This window comes from Tursiops truncatus, chromosome 15, assembly GCF_011762595.2.
Source record: "Tursiops truncatus isolate mTurTru1 chromosome 15, mTurTru1.mat.Y, whole genome shotgun sequence".
In the NCBI taxonomy this organism is placed as follows: Eukaryota; Metazoa; Chordata; class Mammalia; order Artiodactyla; family Delphinidae; genus Tursiops; species Tursiops truncatus.
The window spans coordinates 22,766,852-22,787,192 of NC_047048.1; the positions used below are offsets into that span (position 1 = coordinate 22,766,852).

A 20,341-nucleotide genomic window follows, 5' to 3' on the forward strand; every position below is an offset into this window, starting at 1 on the left:
CTCAGTTTCTTCATCTATAAAATGGAGACCATACAGTACCTACTTCAAAGGGCTGCTGAGAAGACTGAGTTCCTACTAAAGATGTGCTTGGAACATTGCTTGCTTCATAGTAAGCACACAGGAATGTGAACAGTCCTTTTTATTATTTTAGAAAAGATGGATAATATATTTCCTTTTATTTATCTGGTTGGTTGCTTGGAAACAGTTCTGTTTACCTTAGATTGACTTTGTCCATAGGGTGTTTACCAAGCTGGATGATTTGGGAAGGGTATTGTGTAACACAGATTCAGTCATTTAATCAACAAATGTTTCTTGAACATCTACCACATACATGCCGGGCACTGTGCTAGGAGTTGGGATAGAGCGGTGAATGACACAGAAAGGAAAAATCATCCAAGCGCCACAGGAAGCTTCCATATTCCAGTGCAGTCACACAAACAATAAACAAAATAAATCATTAAAATCCTGGGCAATTCAAAAGAATTAAAAACTTAAATAATTATTAATCGGTGACTAAATACAATTAAATACATCACATAGTCAAAGACAATTTGTTAAGGAACTAACATAGCAATTACAACATAACAGATCTTCTACATGTAGCCACCGGAACAAACAGAGGACACGGGGCACCCAGCCATCCTGGAGCTGGCATTGTCCCAGATTCTCTATTGCAGCCAGGGTTGAAGGGCAATCACACATTTCTTTATTTCTCCAAAGCTGCAAAGAAGAATTGGCACCGACACCAAGTTCTTAATCTGTGCCCATGCATGTTGTAACAAAAGTTTGGAAGCAGTCAGTTCTTTTTTTTTTTTTTAAAGATATTATATTCTTATTATGTAACTGCTACACTTCCACTTTTTTTTTTAATTAATTAATTAATTTATTTTTGGCTGTGTTGGGTCTTCGTTTCTGTGTGAGGGCTTTCTCTAGTTGTGGCAAGCGGGGGCCACTCTTCATTGCGGTGCGCGGGCCTCTCACTGTCGTGGCCTCTCTTGCTGCGGAGCACAGGCTCCAGACGCGCAGGCTCAGTAGCTGTGGCTCACGGGCTTAGTTGCTCCACAGCATGTGGGATCTTCCCAGACCAGGGCTCGAACCCGTGTTCCCTGCATTGGCAGGCAGATTCTTAACCACTGCGCCACCAGGGAAGCCCAGTCAGTTCTTTTTGAATCACCCTGTAGATAACATGCTAGTTGGGGACAAGCAGGGCAGAGGGATGGGGGTGGGGGGGGTCAGGGAGGGCACACTGAGAAGATGACATTAAGCAGAGCCTGATGGAGGTAAGGGAGCGATCCATGAGGTAATTTGGGGTCTGTGCCTTCATTGTTTTTCCTCCTAATTTTTTTTATTGTGGTAAAATACACATAACATAAAATTTACCATCTTAACCATTTTAAAGTGCACAATTCAGCGGTATTAAGTACATTCATATTGTGCAACCACCACTACCATCCATCTCTAGAACTCTTTTAATCTCGCAAAACAGAAACTCTGTACCCATTAAACAAGAACTCCCCATTCTCCCCTCCTCCCAGCTCGTGGCAACCACCATATTCTAAGTATCTCATTTAAGTGGAATCATACAGTATTTGCCTTTTTGTGACTGGCTTATTTCACTCAGCATAATGTCCTCAAGGTTCATCCACATTATGGCATGTGTCAGAACTTCCTTCTTAAGGCTGAATAATATTCTATTGTATGGACATACCACATATCTCTTATCTATTCATCCACTGATGGACACTTGGGTTACTTCTACCTTTTGGCTACCGTGAATAATGCTACCATTAACATATGTATACAAACATCTCATTGAGTCTCTGCTCTCTTTCTTGTATTTACCCCAAACTGGAATTGCTGGATCATATGGTAATTCCAATTAAAAATTTATTAAGGAACCCTTTATCTGCATCATTTTACATTCCCACTAACAATGCATAATGGGTCCAATTCTTCCACATCCTCACCAATACTTGTTATTTTCTATTTTTTGATAGTATCCATCTTTATGGATGTGAGGTAGTCTGTGCCTTCATTTTTATTTTATGTAACAGATTTATGAAAATATAACTCACATAACATACAATTCACTCATTTAAAGTACGCAATTCAATGGTTTTTAGTATATTCACAGACAGGTGCAACCGACACCACGATCAATTTTACAACATCTTCATTATCGCCCAAAGAATCCCCATACCTTTTAGCTATCACGACCATTCCCTCAGCCTCCTGGCCCTAGGCAAGCACTAATCTACTTTCTATCTCTATAGACTTTCCTATAGGGGACATTTCACATAAATGGAATCATATAATATGTGGTCTTTTGTGTCTGTCTTCTTGCACTTAGCAAGCTTCCAAGTTTTTCAGTTTTCAAGGTTCGTCCACGTTCGAGCATGTATCAGTCCTTCATTGCTTTTTATGGTGTGACCTTCGTTTCTGCATTGAACTTCTGTTGCACTTTTGAGAGCATGGATTCCAGACCTCTCCCACAGCCTACCCATTCATGGACTGGTGGAAAGGAAGGGTGTGAGAACAGCAAGGCAGTATGATGTTGTGGAAAGTTGTAAATGTCCTCAGCTCTGCTCTTTAGCAGCTGTTGACCAAAACCAAGTGACTTAACCTCTGAGACAGTTTCCTCTCCTGAAAGATAGGGGTGATAATAGTTTATGCTCATTCCATTTGTTGTGAAGATTAAAGATATAATAATATATTTAAGGTACGTGGTAGGCACTCATGAGGCTTTCATAAGGACCGTGGATCTCTGCAGACACCCAGGGGTGGCAGCTAAGGATAGAGGTAACGCTGTCCTGCAGGCTGCACACCATGGCAGGAGAGATTTCCCATCACCCTTCCTCTGTAAGCTCCATTTTCATTCAGAAAGTCACCCCTGGGTGTGACAGACCCAGGTGTGGTGATAGGAAAGCCCTCAATCTAGGAAATATGCTTCCCACTCCTCAAATATAGGACCAAAGAGGAACTGCCTTTAAACATCCCTACTCTTCCCCCCAAAATTCTCCTAAAGTGCCAAATACCCAGGCTACCCTTCTCTCTTCTCCCCTCCCCAGTTACTCTCTGGCTCTCACTATCTCACCCCACTCTCTCCAGCAAAGCACAGAATGTTCCCCATCTATTGCTTTTGCCTTCGATCTTGAGACCAAACTCCCAAATCCAACAACCACCACCAAGACAAGAGCAATAGTTTTCCAAGGTTTGGATTTGCCCAACAATAGGCCTCTTTGCCCAGGAGGCAGGAGATTCTACAGCAAACACCTCTCAGATTTCCTGTTTTATAGATTTCCTGGCTCACTTCTTCCACTTTTCAAAGAAGAGAGCAAGGCCCATCTAGCTGGTAAATTGCAGAGTTGGGCCAGGAACTCAGATCCCCTGAATTTAATCCAGATGATATTGCATTAGTGAGAAGAACCCTTGCAAAGGAAGATTTTGAATCCAAAGCTATTACTGGAATCTTGCAGCTAATCCATAGTATCAGGATTTTGCTGATGTGGTTACAACAAATCCACTACTAAGAATAAACACATGTAATCCCTTTCTCTGGCCTCTGGCCTGACACATCCTTGTAAATTTCCCCCAGGGGATTCTAACCTGCATCCAGGAGTGAGAACCACTGCTGCAGGTAAATTACCTGGCGTACATTTTGTTTTTCTTGACAGTTTAAAAAATATTACTAAAATCAGTCACCAGTTATTGATCACTCACTTTGTGCCAAGGATCTATTTAATAGGATACATGGTATTTAATATTATTTAATCCTCACAGGAGCTCTCTGGGATGGGCCCTAACTGTCCCCATATAACAGAGGAGAAAACGGCTTCAAGAGGATGAGTGCCTTGCCCTGACCACTGATGGTAGGAGGCAGGACTCGGTTCATTCAGATCCCAGAGCCCATATTCTTTTTTTTTTTTTTTAATTTTATTATTTATTTATTTTATTTATTTTAGGCTGAACTGGGTCTTTGCCGCTGCGCGCGGGCTTTCTCTAGTTGCAGCGAGCTGGGGCTACTCTTCGTTGTGGTGTGTGGGCTTCTCATTGCGGTAGCTTCTCCTTGCAGAGCACGGGCTCTAGGCACGCGGGCTTCAGTAGTTGTGGCATGCAGGCTCAGTAGTTGTGGCTCGCGGGCTCTAGAGCTCAGACTCAGTAGTTGTGGCACACGGGCTTAATTGCTCCGCAGCATGTGGGAGCTTCCCGGACCAGGGCTCGAACCCGTGTTCCCTGCATTGGCAGGCAGATTCTTAACCACTGCACCACCAGGGAAGCCCCCCATATTCTTAATAACAATGTATATTAGCCATACGTTGAGCATTTACATTACTAATAATAGTTATTTAGTGATCACTTTGTTTTTTCAGCCAGACACTATTCCGGTTCATTTAATCCTTACAAAAACCCTATGGGGTGGTTACTAACATGAGTGTTTCCATTTTATTGCCATGCAAACTGAGTCACAGAGAGATTAAGCAACCACCACAAGGTTATACAGCTGATAAATGGGAAACTTAATGCAATTCGGTGCCGTGAGCCTTCCAGACATTTGTGGATTTACCTAAATCCTACAAAAGCATTCTGCTTTCTATAATGGCAAAGAAGGATGCTAAACAGTCAGATGATGGAATGAAACTAATGGTTGGAAGCATCCATTTACATAATCTTAAATTGGGGATTTGAACTTTGGGGGCAGACCAGTTCATAAAGGAAATCGTTTTTTATTTTACTTTGCATTTCGGTAGAATAGTAGGGGATCTTCGAGCATTTCAACAGAAGGCACATCCTAGTTGTGCACTTTTGCAACTTTTAAATGAAAAGATATGTATGGGACTTCCCCGGTGGCGCAGTGGTTAAGAATCTGTCTGCCAGGGAACACGGGTTTGAGCCCTGGTCCGGGAAGATCCCACATGCCGCATAGCACCTAAGCCCATGTGCCACAACTACTGAGTCTGAGCTCTAGAGCCCGTGAGCCACAACTACTGAGCCTGCATGCCACAACTACTGAAGCCCACGCGCCTAGAGCCCGTGCTCTGCAAGGAGAAGCCACCGCAATGAGAAGCCCACACACCGCAACGAAGAGTAGCTCCAGCTCGCTGCAACTAGAGAAAGCCCGTGCACAGCAACAAAGACCCAGTTCAGCCTAAATAAATAAATAAAATAAAATAAAATAAAGATATGTATGAAAGTTGATGTCATCCTAACATCCCCACCCACTGGTGAGTCTTAAAAATAGAACTGATGAAAGTAATATCAAGGCATGAAGTCACTAGATTTCTTTTAATCAAATTTTTATTTCTTCTGCAGGTTAAAATGGAGAAGGAAGTAAAGTTTGGGGAGATATGAGAGAAAAAGTTAAAATGAAAATGACACCTTAGATTTCCAGATAGCATATTTCTTCTTAAAGAGGCATGGTAATATCAAAGCAATGACCTCATTTAGAATTATCCCTGAGGCATAATCATTCTCATTTTAAAAGTAGGGAAAATGAAGCACAAAGATTACATCACCCATCAAACGTTCCGAAGTGACTTGGTGGCATTAAGTATAAACTGGTGCAATGTTTTTGGATGACAGTATGGTGATCACTTTCTAAACTTAATATATTTATATCCTTTGACCCAGCAATTCCACTTCTAGGAATTTATCCTATAGGAATACTTTCTGTAAGTAAGCAAGAATATACCTACAGAATGTCTGTGGATGCATTATTCGTAATACAAGCCAAATATCCATTCATTGGGATTTGTTTTTAAAAAGTATGATACAGATCTATCATTTTTATGGAACCACAAAAAATAATGAGATAGATCTCTGTATATGTGGCATGAAGAGATGTCAATGATACATTGCCAAGTGAAGAGAAAAGCAAGTTACAGTATACTATATATAATACGGTTCATGTTTATAAATATGTGTGTGTATATATACTTATGTATTAATAGGCAGATGAAGAAACTCTATGAGCTGACATACTAAACAGTGGTTGTCTCTGGAAAATGTTACTGAAAATTTGCCCTTATATGATAGATTATGTTTGTTAGTCACAAAGGGTCACACTTAATGCCAGAACCCACCTCCTGAGCCGTCGGCTACAGTGTTCTCTGCACCTGGGTGCCCTCTTTTGGGGCCAAGCCCTTCACTGCTCCTCATCTGTAGATGGGCAGGGAGTTTGGAAGGAGGGAGAGAAAAACGTCCTCATCCTTATCCACTCACCCCTGGCTTCCTGCTCTGATGGAAATGTCTCCCAGAAACATGGTTATAGATCCTGCAGCCTTCGGATTGAGGACCCAGACTCTCCTACCCTCAAACCTCCCTTATTCCAGTGGCCTGTGGTCATTTCGGCTAGTGTGCAGGGCAGGAGGCATGGCCAGACGCTGCCCACTGTCCAGCCTGGGGCTCCTGGTACCCGGATGGGAAGCTTTGCAAGGGGTCAACGAGCCTTACTGGACCCACAGCTTAAGGTAACTGGACACCATGGCAGGAGATGACCAGAGGTTCCCTGGCATCAGGCAGACCTGGGTTCAAATCCCTGGTCTCTGGCCTTCCTGGCTGTGTGACCTGTGTGAGTCAAGTAACCTCCCAGCTCCAGTTTCCTCATCTGTACAATGGAGAGAATATCTTCTCTCTGGGAGAGCAGGTATGAAGGCTACATGGAAACACAGGGCCTGGCACGCGGTACATGCTCGCTAACTCACGGCTACTCCTGAGCTCCGGACAGGCTTCTCTGCTCTAAGAGCTAAGTTCCAGCAGCATCCTAAGGTCACAATCAGGTGGTATGGCCAAGATAAGGTGCTTATTTTAAGAATATCCTTAAAACCCAATCCTAATAGTTAAGATTTGTCATTACAATCTAAACTTAAAATACTAGATTTAAAATCAAGGAAAAAAAAAATCAAGTAAAGAAATTTCTCTGGTTTCTATCCCACCTCTACCCCAGGCTTTTATCTTTTCCCTCCAGAAGCAAATGCCCTTCTAAGAAACTCATTAAGGGAAAGGAAGATTGATGTTCACTACGTTACAGTGTCTTCTTTACGAGAGAAAAATCAGCTCCAGTAATTAGTGCTTCCAAGAAACTTTTTGAAATTTGAAGGCAACAAACAATGTAATGATCCTATTTCCTTCATTGCTATGGCTTCTAGGAAGCTCAGAGCCACATTTCTATTTATTGTAGGAACATTTTTGAGGTTATTATTCACATTGCATAATGTATTAGGGAAGGGCCCAGTATTTCCTGAACAGCCGGACTGTCTTTTTCCTTATGGACACTATGAATTATGCAACAGGCCTTATTTCCCTCTTTACTTTGTCCCTAAGAAATCTCTAGCAAGTATAGGCCTTGGAGTAAGTATTTTGCTTACTGCATTCAATGGCTTTCTATTTTCTCTACTCTTAATTTTTCCTTAATCCAATTACCACATTTACCTAAAAATGTTATATTATATGTGTTTCTGTAAGCAACTACAAACTACTCTTGGACTGAGGTAGGGAACAAACAGGTGAGCAAACAAAAGTAAACAATCTATCTCCTTTGACAGGTCAGCCTCCCCCACCCTTTTCTTTAAAATATCAAGAAGTGATAAAGTCATTCAAAGAGTATTTACAGGGACTTCCCTGGTGGCGCAGCGGTTAAGAATCCTCCTGCCAATGCAGGGGACACGGGTTTGAGCCCTGGCCCGGGAAGATCCCACATGCCGCGGAGCAACTAAGCCCGTGCGCCACAACTACTGAGCCCGAGCTCTAGAGCCCGCGAGCCACAACTACTAAGCCCACCTGCCACAACTACTGAAGCCCGCGCGCCTAGAACCCGTGCTCCACAACGAGAGACGCCACCGCAATGAGAAGCCCGCGCACCGCAATGAAGAGTAGCCCCCACTCCCTGCAACTAGAGAAAGCCCGCGCACAGCAACAAAGACCCAACGCAGCCAAAAATAAATAAATATATTAAAAAAAAAGAGTATTTACACAAATATACAATATACACACACATTTAAAAATTGCAATCTGATGTTGTGTGTATATATATATATATGTAATCTGATGTAGTATATATAATAAATGTAATCTGATGTTATGGGAACAGTTTCTATGTTTTCTTTCTCCTTACTCACACTAGATTTCCAAATAAAATATGAATAGTCAGTTACAAAGCACATTTGAAAACAATTACCAGTTATATGAAGCTAAAAATATGCTATTAATCAAGAAGGGATTTTTGACCACATCTCAAAAATGACTCTGGCATCTTCTTTTGGATTATATTAGCTGTAATTCTTGTCACACATGTTTTTAAAAATAATTCCTGCAACTGTCCCAATGGATAGAGACTTCAGGATAACTTCACACTGTTTCTGTCCTAGAGGAAAATTCTGTTCAGGACGGCCTCTGGCTCAGTGTAACATGAGACAGGCTATAAATGACCATGGTTCTACCCTGACAGCTGATGCTTCTCTCCCTCAGACCTCCTGTCTGCACCAAGGTTGCTCCAAGGAATGAACTTGGCAAAACTCATTCATACTATAAATACCAGAGCACGATATGGATAAAATGGCATTGACTAAACAATTATATTATGTTTGTTTGCTGGATTTGTACATGGATGAGTTTGCAGTTTTCTTACATGAAGGTGAAACCCATTTTTATTTGCAATCACTCCACTTTTTTTCTTTACCGCAAATCTAAAGGAGAACTACATGTGTTTACTATTAATTTTCAAATTGCTTCATCAGAGCTCTTTGGGGTCTAATTACAGTGTCACCTTGGCTGGGGGGGATTGATTTTTGAAACCGCTACAGTACCCAGATTCATAAGGTTTAAAACAGGAAGTAACTCCATACATGAACTTAACAAAATGATTCAGCTTGGTGACCCCTGAAGGGGACAAAAAGTTCTACTTCACTTGATGGGCAGCACGTTGTACCCTGCTCCTGGCAATTCAGCCCTTACCCGAGGGCTTCAGCCAATGCAAACACCAACAGCACGAAACCATAGGTCATAAGAAATTGGACAAGCCGTATGTCATGTTCAGGAGGATTCCTGAGAGGTTTGGGTCTGATGGTAGAATCCAAAAGAGTGTCTTGTCTCTCTGCAACTCTCCTCCCATATGTGTCAGAACACGGGACAGAGAAAGGGCATGCCTGTGCCCCAGCCCTAGGCCCTCCTCGGCTGTGTGACCTTGGCAAGCCCTCGACCTTCCAGGGCCTAACTTATTCATCTACAAAATGAAACCCAGAGCTGCATCCACCAAATATGTACAGACTGCCTGCTCTATACCAGGCTCTGTGCTAGGTGTGGGGACATCAAGATGAATAAGACACACAGTCCCCACATGGAACCCCATGGAACTTAAGAGTCTAGTGGAGGAAATCAATACAAAATTGTTTGAAGCACAGAGATATTTTAATAACGACAATAACCAACATGTATGGGAACTATGTGCCAGGACTTATTCCAAAGATCGTCTCTTGCAATCCTTTAACAACTGTATGAGACAGGACTATTATTATTCCCATTTTGCACATGGGAATACTGAGGCTCAATGAAGTTAACTAGATCACGGTCACACAGATAAAAGTAAAAGGACTCCAAGGGCAACTCTGGTCAACTCCAAAGCCCAGTCCTTTACCAGCTGTGCTGTATTGACTTCTTTCCAAACTGACCACAGATCTGGGGATGGTGTTTAGAACTGACGTTTTTCCTGAAGACCATTTCACAGTCTCATCATAAATGGGAAATTTACCCCTGAGTTCACATTGGGGCATTTACTGAAAACCTCATCTTTTTTGGAAAGCACTGTTCCTTCTGGAACCCTCAGAAGGTGGAAAGGCAGCAAGGGACATGGGCAGCAGGTGGCCGAGGTGGGACCTCTTTCACTTTGCCCTCCACTGCTAGCTGGATCACAGAGTTAAATCCAGTCTGCGCTCCCTTCTACACAGCAAGCCAAACCAATCAGCGAACCAACGGCAAATCAACTCAAAAAAATAAGTAACAACAGAAATAAATAGGCATGCTGCACTTTTCCTGACCTTTAAACTGATTACAGCCCTGATTGTCTTCCAATTTTAAGTGAAATGAACCGGCAGCTGTACGCAGACAAGCCTGCCAAACAGTTACAGCTCAAATTGCTTCTTAACAAGGGACACCAAGACCGCCAATTTGATGAGCTCCTGCTCTGTACCAGGCTCTGTCTGTATGTGGACTCATACAAGCCTCAGAACTCCATCCATTCATTTATTCCCTCGTTCATTCATTCAACCAAAATTTATTTGGTGCTTACTTTGTGCCAGCACTGCATGAGGACGAGGCCTTCATCCGCATGGAGCTTACACTTTAGTGAGGAAGGCATGTAACTGCAAAGTCAGCAAATAACGGAAGTACAATCATGCATCAGTAGGACACTCGGGCCTAGAGGACTCTACATTTTAAAGAGAACACAAACCCCTGGGGATCTAGCACGTCCTTAGGGTCGCAACTCTGGCTGACCATTAGAACTGGGGAAACTTAACAGTAACATGGACGCCCAGGGCCCATCCCCATCAAGTTGGAATTTCTGGAGATGAGGCACTGGTATTTTTTTATCTTGTAATTTTGAATTTACAGAAAAGTTGCAATAGTCATCCAAAGAACTCTCAGATTCGCCATTGTTTATACTTGATCATTTTCTCTGTGTGTGTATATATATATATGTGTGCATGTTTTATAAATTATATTTTTCTGAATCATTGGGGATTAAGCTGCATATCATATCCCTTGATCCCTAAAACCTTCATCATGCATCTTAAGAATGAAGAGGTTTCTGATATAGCCCAAGAACACTGATCAAAATCAGGAAACTTAATAGTGCTACATACCACTGTCTAATATAAAGCCCATACTCAAAGTTTGTTAACTGTCTCAATAATGTCTTTTATAGCATTTTTCCCCATCCGAGATTCAATCTAAGGTCATGCACAGCATTCAGCTGTCACATCTCTTTGGTCTCCTTTAATCTTTTTGGCTTCCTTGACACTGGCATTTTTGAAGAGTCCAAATCAGTTATTTTGGAGTGTTTCCTCAATTTGGGTAGATCTGATGTTTCCTCATGATTAGATTCAAGTTGTGCATTTTTTACAGGAGTTGTGCATAAGCGTCTGTGATGTGTGTCTTCCTCAGTACATCATACCAGAAGGCATGTGATGTCAGTTTGTCCCGTTATTGGTGACATTAATCTCCAACACTTGGTTAAGGCGGCTCTGCCAGGCTTCTCTCATGCAAAGTTACTATTTTCCCCTCTGTGTTAAAGACCCTGCCTTGTGAAGAGATATTTTCAGACTATGAATATCATGTTCCTCATCAAACGTTCACTCAGTGGTTTAGCATCTATTGATGATTGTTGCCTGAGCCAATTAATTCACTAACATGGTTATAAAATGGTGACTTAAATTTCATTATACTGCTAAATGTATTAGTTGGCATTCTAATGTGGGAGAAAAGCCTCCTCTTCTCTCACATTTATTTGTTTATTTGTTTCTTTATTTGGTATCCATATGGACATTTGGATTTTTTTTTTTTTTTAGTCAATGAGTTCATTACAGTCACTGTTGATTTTCATGCTTAAATTCTGATGTTAATTTTGATGCTTAAATTGTCCCAGATTTGCCCAGTGAGACTCCCTTCAAGCTGGAGCCTGTATTCTTTTCCCATGTTCCCATCAATTTTTTGAGCCTTCTTTATTTTCTGGCAAAAGACATTCTAAGCTCTTCTACTTTCCCTGCCCCAGCCCTGGAATCGACCATTTCTCAAACAAAACAAAACAAAACAAAAACCCAACCTAATTCCATTTAGAATGAGGGGTACTTAGAAACCAAGATCTGGGCACTAGGAATGCTCATTGCTTCTAGGGTTTTCAGTCAATAGCATTAGTATTTTTAGAAAGCTCCTGAGGTGATTCAAATATGCAGCCAATATTGAGAACAACTGTTTATGAAGAAGGGGCCTAACCATTACTTAAGCCGATGACTACGGGTAGGAAAGGGGGAGAAGAAACTGTAGGAGCTGTGGAGTAGTGAATCAATGCAGTGTGCTTCAAACCATGGGCCAAGACACATTAGTGGGCCATGAAATAAATTTACTGAGTCATGTCCAGCATTAACAAAATTAAAAACTCAAAAGACTAGAAAATACCAAAGGGTATTACATATAAGGTAATTTTTTTATAAAACTTTTGTTTTAGCTAGGTATATATGAAACCATCTGTACATTCATATGTACTAAATTGTGACATAAAACTATTTCTTACTGGTTCACAGTCCAAAAAGATTGAGAATCTGTCCTAAAGGAGAGTGCTTGCTTTTCTCTCTTCTCTTAGACAAGAGTGGGTGCTTCCACCACCCAAGCCCTAAGACAAGGGAGGGAAGAGCCAAGAGAACAACTCAAAAAGAATGGGGGTGCTTCATTATCTGTCATCTCCTTTAAGGGCAGATTTACATTACACTTCATTCTACTGTGCCTGTTAGAGCAGATTCAGTGTGAACTGGGGAGACACGCTGGGGTGGGGCAGTGGAGAAGTCTGCGTGTCCACCGCTGGTTTCTTCTGCGTCAGGTGGACGCTGGGAGGTAACCTGAACTATCTTTCCATTGCCCCACCCGAGAGGGCTGGCCACTGGGTAAGGAGACCCCAGGAGCAAAAGGCTGGGAGTGGACTGGCAGAGGTGGGGTCCGGGTGGTGGCAGAAAAGGGAGAGACAGAGCCAGATCCGTACGGGGGGTTCTGCCACGTGTTGTCTCCCCTGAGGAAGAGCTCATATGAAACACAGGAGTCAGTGAGCCAGCAAGGGGATGCCTGCCCACAAGACATGGGTGGCCACGCGGTCTCAGCCAGAGAAGCGGCAGCAGCCGAGAGAGGGTCACAACAGGGAGTGCAGAGAAGATGCCCCTTGGATCTGCCTGCCTCCCACCCAAACCCACCGAAGGAGCAAGTGGCTTTGAAGAGGAAAGGGTGGACGTGTGAAAGAGCAGACAATTCTTTCCCCCACTCCCAACCCCACTGAGGCAGAGCAGAGGCGGGTGAGTAAGCATTAAATTGGATCTGAGATTGAGATTTTTAAGTAGACTGGACTTTATGAAATCAGAACATACTTAAAAGACATGAAATCTAACCAATATGCCAAGCAGGAACTGGAAAGAGATTCGAGAGAACAGGGTTGAAGACAGTTTCTGGGCAAAAAAGAAAACTTTTGTTTAGACTCCACCACGCTGAGATTGCTCAATATTTTTCCTTTTCCCTTTAGGCAGGGCAATTTGGGAAGGCCCCTCTGAGGCGGTAATGTCCCCAGGCCTGGAGGGTGAGAAGAAATGGCCATACAGGAGCTGGGAAAGGATGATCTGGCAGGAAAGGAATAGAAAGTGCAGAGTCCCAGAGGTGAGGAAGGCGTTGGCATATGGCAGAGCAAGAGAGACTGGAGGAGCTGCAGCCTAGTGAAGGCGGACAGGGACGGGGAGGGCGGGGAGGTCAGAGCACGGATGGTGGGAGTGTGATGGCCTGTAGGCTGCCGAGGTAGCTATGATCATTTTTTCTCCATTGGTTTTCATAATTGTAAAGTACTGCACTTATTTAAAAGACTCCAACAGTGCAAGATTCCCCCTAGTCCTAATTCCTAAAGGAAACTACCATTAAAGTATTCTTCCAGGCTGTTTAGACATCTCTCTGTTTCCCTGTATATATTTTTAATATGAATGAAAATTTATGGTTCTGTAACTTTTTTCCACTTGTTAATATACCATGAATCTCATTCCATGTTGTTGGTTAAATAAGTGATGCTAAATTCATACCACACAGCCATTAAACATCATGATGGGGCTTCCCTGGTGGCGCAGTGGTTAAGAACCCACCTGCCAATGCAGGGGACGCAGGTTCGAGCCCCGGTCCGGGAAGATCCCACATGCCGCAGAGCAACTAAGTCCGTGCACCACAACTACTGAGCCTGTGCTCTAGAGCCTGCAAGCCACAACTACTACGCCCATGTGCCACAATTACTGAAGCCCGCGCGTCTAGAGCCCATGCACCGCAATGAAGAGCAGCCCCCGCTCGCCACAATCAGAGAAAGCCCGCGCACAGCAACGAAGACCCAATGCAGCCAAAAAAAAAAAAGTCATGATGCCACTCTCTAGTGCTGACCGAATGATGTTCTGAGTATGTTTAGTGACAGGGTAGATGATATAACAGAATATACAGATGTACTTGTAACAGAATGTAAAAACCCATTTTTAATAATATATGAATATATATTTTTTTGCATCTTTTTGTACTGAAAAAGTATAGCAGGATGTGCACCAAAATTTTAACAGTGGTGAGATTTCTGATTTTCACCCCCCTTTTGTTTTTTGTTTGTCTAATTTTCCTACCACGAATATGTAGTAACTTAAAGTTTAAAAATTAAGAAGGGAAGCAAATAGGACAAAATTGTGACACTTGCACATGACAGGTGATGGGTGCTTGTTCTCTTATTCTTAATACTTCAATGTGTGTATGTGTTTAATTTCTCAGAAAAGGGGAGAGGATGGCATAAAACACCGCTTGAGTTCAGACACACAATCAACAGCTTAGAAGAAAAACTACCCATCACATTGATGGGCACTGTGACTCCAAAATGATGAGTTATTCTTGTTGTCTTGCAGCTAAAAAAAGAGACCTGCAGACATGGGATGACACTGAATGTGTCCCTGAGTGAGGGGAATGGCCATGTCAATTATATTGTCATTCCAAAGCTGAATCTTAACATGCTGCCACCTCCCCTACCCCCAATGGAGTCCCGCGCAGATATAGGGACCTTATAAAACCTCAGAGGGCTTCCTTCTTGAGCCTGGGGTAAGACTCAGGCTTTTTCTGAATAAACCAAGGGCTGTGAATCAAACAACTCACCTTTCTGCTCTTGCTTGGCCCAGAAAATTTCGACTCGCTGGCGGATGTGCTTGTCCTCACGCAGTTTCTTCTGCCACTGACGCAATTCTTGAATCTCAGGATCACAGCGAACCTGGAAAATTCCCCCAAAGCTTTAGTTCTCTTTCTACATACTTTTACACATTAGCTTGTAACCCTGCAAGGAAAATCCTTTACAAACCACCTGGATGTACTTTTGATTCTAAAGGAATCATTGTTCTAAATGAATTATCTATACTCCTAAAGCTTATATAATATTTGAAAGTAAATGAGGTTGGATGAAGGTTTGCTACACTAATGGTAGGCTGAGAGCTTTCTAGATCTGTGCTGCCCAATAGAAATATAATGAAATCACATGTGAAATTTTAAATTTCCTTGCAGTCTCATCTTATTATTTTTTTAAATATTCATTTATTGAAGTATAATTGACATGCAATATTATGTTAGTTTCAGGTGTACAACATAGTGATTTGACATTTAAATACATTATGAAATGATCACCATAATATGCCTAGAAACCATCTGTCGCCATACAAAATTATTACAGTATTATTGACTATACTCTTTATGCTGTATAGTACATCCCCGGGACTAATTTATTTTATAACCGGAAGTTTGTACTTCTTAATCCCCATCACATATTTTGCCCATCCCCCCCCTCACCTCCCCTCTGCAAATGCCAGTTTGTTCTCTGTATCTGTGAGTCTGTTTCTGTTTTGTTTGTTTATTTAGATTCCACATATAAGTGAAATCATACCGTATTTGTCTTTTTTGTCTGACTTATTTCACTTAGCCTAATACCCTCTAGATCCTTCCATGTTGTCACAAATGGCAAGATTTCATTCTTTTTTTATGGCTGAGTAATATTGGCATACCTTGGAGATATTTCAGGTTCAGTTCTAAACTACTGAAATAAAGGAGATATTGAAATAAAGTGAGTGGCACAAATTTTTTGGTTTCCCAGTGCATATAAAAGCTATGTTTACACTATATTGTAGTCTATTAAGTGTGCAACAACATTATGTCTAAAAAAACCAATGTACATTCCTTAATTAAAAAATACAAAACAAAAAAACAATTACAATAATAATGTCAAAAGATCACTGATCACAGATCACCATAACAAATAATAATGAAAAAGTTTGAAATATTGCAAGAATTACCAAAATGTGACACAGAGACAGAAGAGATATATATTCCACATCTTTATTCATTAATCTATTAATGGACACTTCAGCTGCTTCCATATCTTGGCCATTGTAAATAATACTGCAGTGAACATAGTTCCCCAACCAGGGATGGAACCCCTAGCCCTTGGCAGTGAAAGCGTGGAGCCCTAACCACTGGACTTCCAGGGAATTCCCATATCTTTTTTTTTTTTAATATTTATTTATTTTATTTTTGGCTGTGTCAGGGCTTAGTTGCGGCCCGTGGGATCTTTCATTGTGGTGCGCGGGCTCTCTAGCTGTGGTGCGCAGGCTCCAGGGCACATGGGCTCTGTAGTTGTGGTGTGCGGGCTTAGTTGCCCCACAGCACGTGGGTTCTTAGCTTCCCGACCAGGGATCGAAACCGCATCCCCTGCATTGGAAGGTGGATTCTTAACCACTCTACCACCAGGGAAGTCCCTCCCATATCTTTCTGAATTAATGTTTTTGTTTTCTTAGCATAAATACCCAGAAGTGGAATTGTTGGATTATATGGTAGTTCTATTGCAATCCTGTTTTAAAAAGTGAAAATAAAGTGGCAGGATTATTTTTAAGAGTATATCTTACTTAACCTAAAAGATACAAAATAATATAATTTCTACATGTAATCAATATAAAATATAATTTATGAGATATTTTACTTTCTGTTTTCTATACCAAGGCTTCAACCTCTGGTATGTATTTTATACTTACAGAGCATCTTAATCTGTACTAAACACATTTTAAGTGCTCAGAAGCCACACAGAGCTGGTGGCTATTGTACTGGACAGCAGAGTTCTGGATTAATCACAGGTAATGCACTAACCACAGTTCCATTTGATTGACTGAATGCCTACTGCATACTGCGCTTTGTGCTAGACATTGAGAATAAAGAGATAATTAATGGTAATTGTAATAATGATGATTGTTATTATTTTTAAATTACTAATATAACGTATTTATTGAACACTTATGTTCCGGGCATTGTTTAAATGTTTTACAAATTTTAACTATCAAAACCAGGCAGAAATGATTATCTCCATTTTACAGATAAGGAAACCGAGTTTAAGTGGCTTGCCGAATCTTGGAGCTAGGAAATGGTGGATTCAAATGTAGGCAGACTGTTCCAATTTCCCTTGAGGGACTTAAGAGTCTGGTAGGAGGGGACCTTCAAGATGGCGGAGGAATAAGACGTGGAGATCACCTTCCTCCCCACAAATACATCAAAAATACATCTACATGTGGAACAACTCCTACAGAACACCAACTGAACGCTGGCAGAAGACCTCAGACTTCCCAAAAGGCAAGAAAATCCCCACATACCTGGGTAGGGCAAAAGAAAAAAGAAAAAACAGACAAAAGAATAGAGACGGGACCTGCACCTCTGGGAGGGAGCTGTGAAGGAGGAAAAGTTTCCACACACTAGGAAGCCCCTTCACTGGTGGAGACAGGGGGTTGGGGGAAAGCATCGGAGCCACGGAGGAGAGCGCAGCAACAGGCGTGCAGAGGGCAAAGCAGAGAGATTCCCACACAGAGGATCGGTGCCGACCGGCACTCACCAGCCTGAGAGGCTTGTCTGCTCCCCGGAGGGGATGGGCGGGGGCTGGGAGCTGAGGCTAGGGCTTCAGTCGGATCCCAGGGAAAGGACTGGGGTTGGTGAACACAGCCTGAAGGGGGCTAGTGCACCACAGCTAGCCGGGAGGGAGTCCAGGAAGAAGTCTGGAACTGCCTAAGAGGCAAGAGGCAAGGGTGCGTGATGAGCGGGGATTCCTTCCCCATGTGCCCACAGAAGGCAGAGCACTGCCTAAACGAGCTCCAGAGACGGGCACAAGCCGCGTCTATCAGCTCAGACCCCATAGATGGGCATGAAATGCTAACGCTGCTGCTGATCAGCTCAGACCCCAGAGATGGGCATGAAATGCTAACGCTGCTGCTGCTGCCACCAAGAAGCCCGTGTGCAAGCACAGGTCACTATCCACACCTCCCCCCCGCCACCACGTGGGAGCCTGTGCAGCCCGCCACTGCCAGGGTCCCGTGATCAACTTCCCTGGGAGAACACACGGCGTGCCTCAGGCTGTTGCAACGTAATGCTAGCCTCTGCCACCACAGGCTCAACCCGCATTCCAATTATTACTACCCTACCCCTCCCTCCCCCTGGCCTGAGAGAGCAAGAGTGCCCTAATCAGCTGCTGCTTTAACCCCGTCTTGTCCGGGCAGGGAACAGATGCCTGAGGGCGACCTACACACAGACACAGGGCCAAAACCAAAGCTGAACCCCAGGAGCTGTGCAAACAAAGACGAGAAAGGGAAATCTCTCCATGCAGCCTCGGGAGCAGATTAAATCCCAACAATCAACTTGATGTACCCTGCATCTATGGAATACCTGAATAGACAACGAATCATCCCAAAACTGAGGCGGTGGACTTTGGGAGAAACTGTAGACTTGGGTTTGCTGTCTGTGACTGATTTGTTTCTGATTTTTATGTTTATCTTAGTTTAGTTTTTAGCACTTGTTATCACTGGTGGATTTGTTTATTGGTTTGGTTGCTCTCCTCTTTTTTAAAATTATTTTTGTATTTTAATAATTTCTTTTAATTTATTTATCTTTTTTCTTTCTTTCTTTTTTTTTCTCCCTTTTCTTCTGAGCTCTCTGGATGACAGGGTCTTGGTGCTCCAGCCTGGTGTCAGGCCTGAGCCTCTAAGGTGGGAGAGCTGAATTCAGGACACTGGACCACCAGAGACCTCCTGGCCCCATGTAATATCAATCGGCAAGAGCTTCCCAGAGATCTCTATCTCAATGCTAAGACCCAGCTCCACCCAACGGCCAGCAAGCTCCAGTGCTGGATGCCCAAACAACTAGCAAGACAGAAACACACCACCACCCATTAGCAGAGAGGCTGCCTAAAATCATACTAAGTTCACAGACACCCCAAAACACACTACCAGATGCGGTCCTGCCCACCAGAAAGACAAGATCCAGACTCATCCACCAGAACACAGGCACCAGTCCCCTCCACAAGGAAGCGTACACAAGCCACTGAACCAACCTTACCCACTGAGGGCAGACACCAATGGGAACTACGAACCTGCAGCCTGTGAAAAAGAGACCCCAAACACAGCAAGTTAAACAAAATGAGAAAACAGAGACACACACAGCAGATGAAGGAGCAAGGTAAAAACCCACCAGACCAAACAAATGAAGAGGAAATAGACAGTCTACCTGAAAAAGAATTCAGAGTAATGATAGTAAAGGTAACCCAAAATCTTGGAAATAGAATGGACAAATACAAGAAAGGTTTAACAAGGACCTAGAAGAACTAAAGAGCAAACAAACAATGATGAAAAACACAATAAATGAAATTAAAAATTCTCTAGAAGGAATCAATAGCAGAATAACTGAGGCAGAAGAACGGATAAGTGACCTGGAAGACAAAATAGTGGAAATAACTGCCACACAGTAGAATAAAGAGAAAAGAATGAAAAGAACTGAGGACAGTCTTAGAGACCTCGGGGACAACATTAAACGCACCAACATTCGAATTATAGGGGTCCCAGAAGAAGAAGAGAAAAAGAAAGGGACTGAGAAAATATTTGAAGGGACTATAGTTGAAAACTTCCCTAATATGGAAAAGGAAATAGTCAATCAAGTCCAGGAAGCGCAGAGAGTCCCATACAGGACAAATCCAAGGAGAAACATGTGAAGACACATATTAATCAAACTATCAAAAATTACACACAAAGAAAACATGTTAAAAGCTGCAAGGCAAAAGTAACAAATAACATACCCATAAATAACCCATAAGGTTAACAGCTGATCTTTCAGCAGAAACTCTGCAAGCCAGAAGGGAGTGGCAGGCATATTTAAAGTGATGAAAGGGAAAAACCTACAACCAAGATTGCTCTACCCAACGAGGATTTCATTCAGATTCAATGGAGAAATTAGAACCTTTACAGACAAGCAAAAGTTAAGAGAATTCAGCACCACCAAACCAGCTTTACAACAAATACTAAAGGAATGTCTCTAGGCAGGAAACAAGAGAAGAAAAAGACCTACAAAAACAAACCCAAAACAATTAAGAAAATGGTAATAGGAACATACATATCGATAATTACCTTAAATGTAAATGGATTAAATGCTCCAACCAAAAGACACAGACTGGCTGAATGGATACAAAAACAAGACCCGTATATATACTGTCTACAAGAGACCCACTTCAGACCTAGGGACACATACAGAC

At 42.4% G+C, this 20,341-nt stretch overlaps 1 protein-coding gene across 6 annotated transcripts in view; it reads right to left on the minus strand.

The window, feature by feature from the left end:
• The window catches only part of IQCK (IQ motif containing K), a 126,238-nt gene that overhangs the window by 17,094 nt on the left and 88,803 nt on the right, over nucleotides 1–20,341 (minus strand). For 4 of the 6 annotated variants that reach the window (XM_019921798.3, XM_073792256.1, XM_073792257.1 and 1 more), the window contains one exon: nucleotides 14,902–15,013. In XM_019921798.3, coding sequence (XP_019777357.2) covers nucleotides 14,902–15,013 — 112 coding nt within the window. Of the gene's footprint in view, nucleotides 1–394; nucleotides 2,644–14,901; nucleotides 15,014–20,341 lie in introns of those variants that run through there. The other 2 variants (XM_019921797.3, XM_019921796.3) reach the window with 1 other exon arrangement.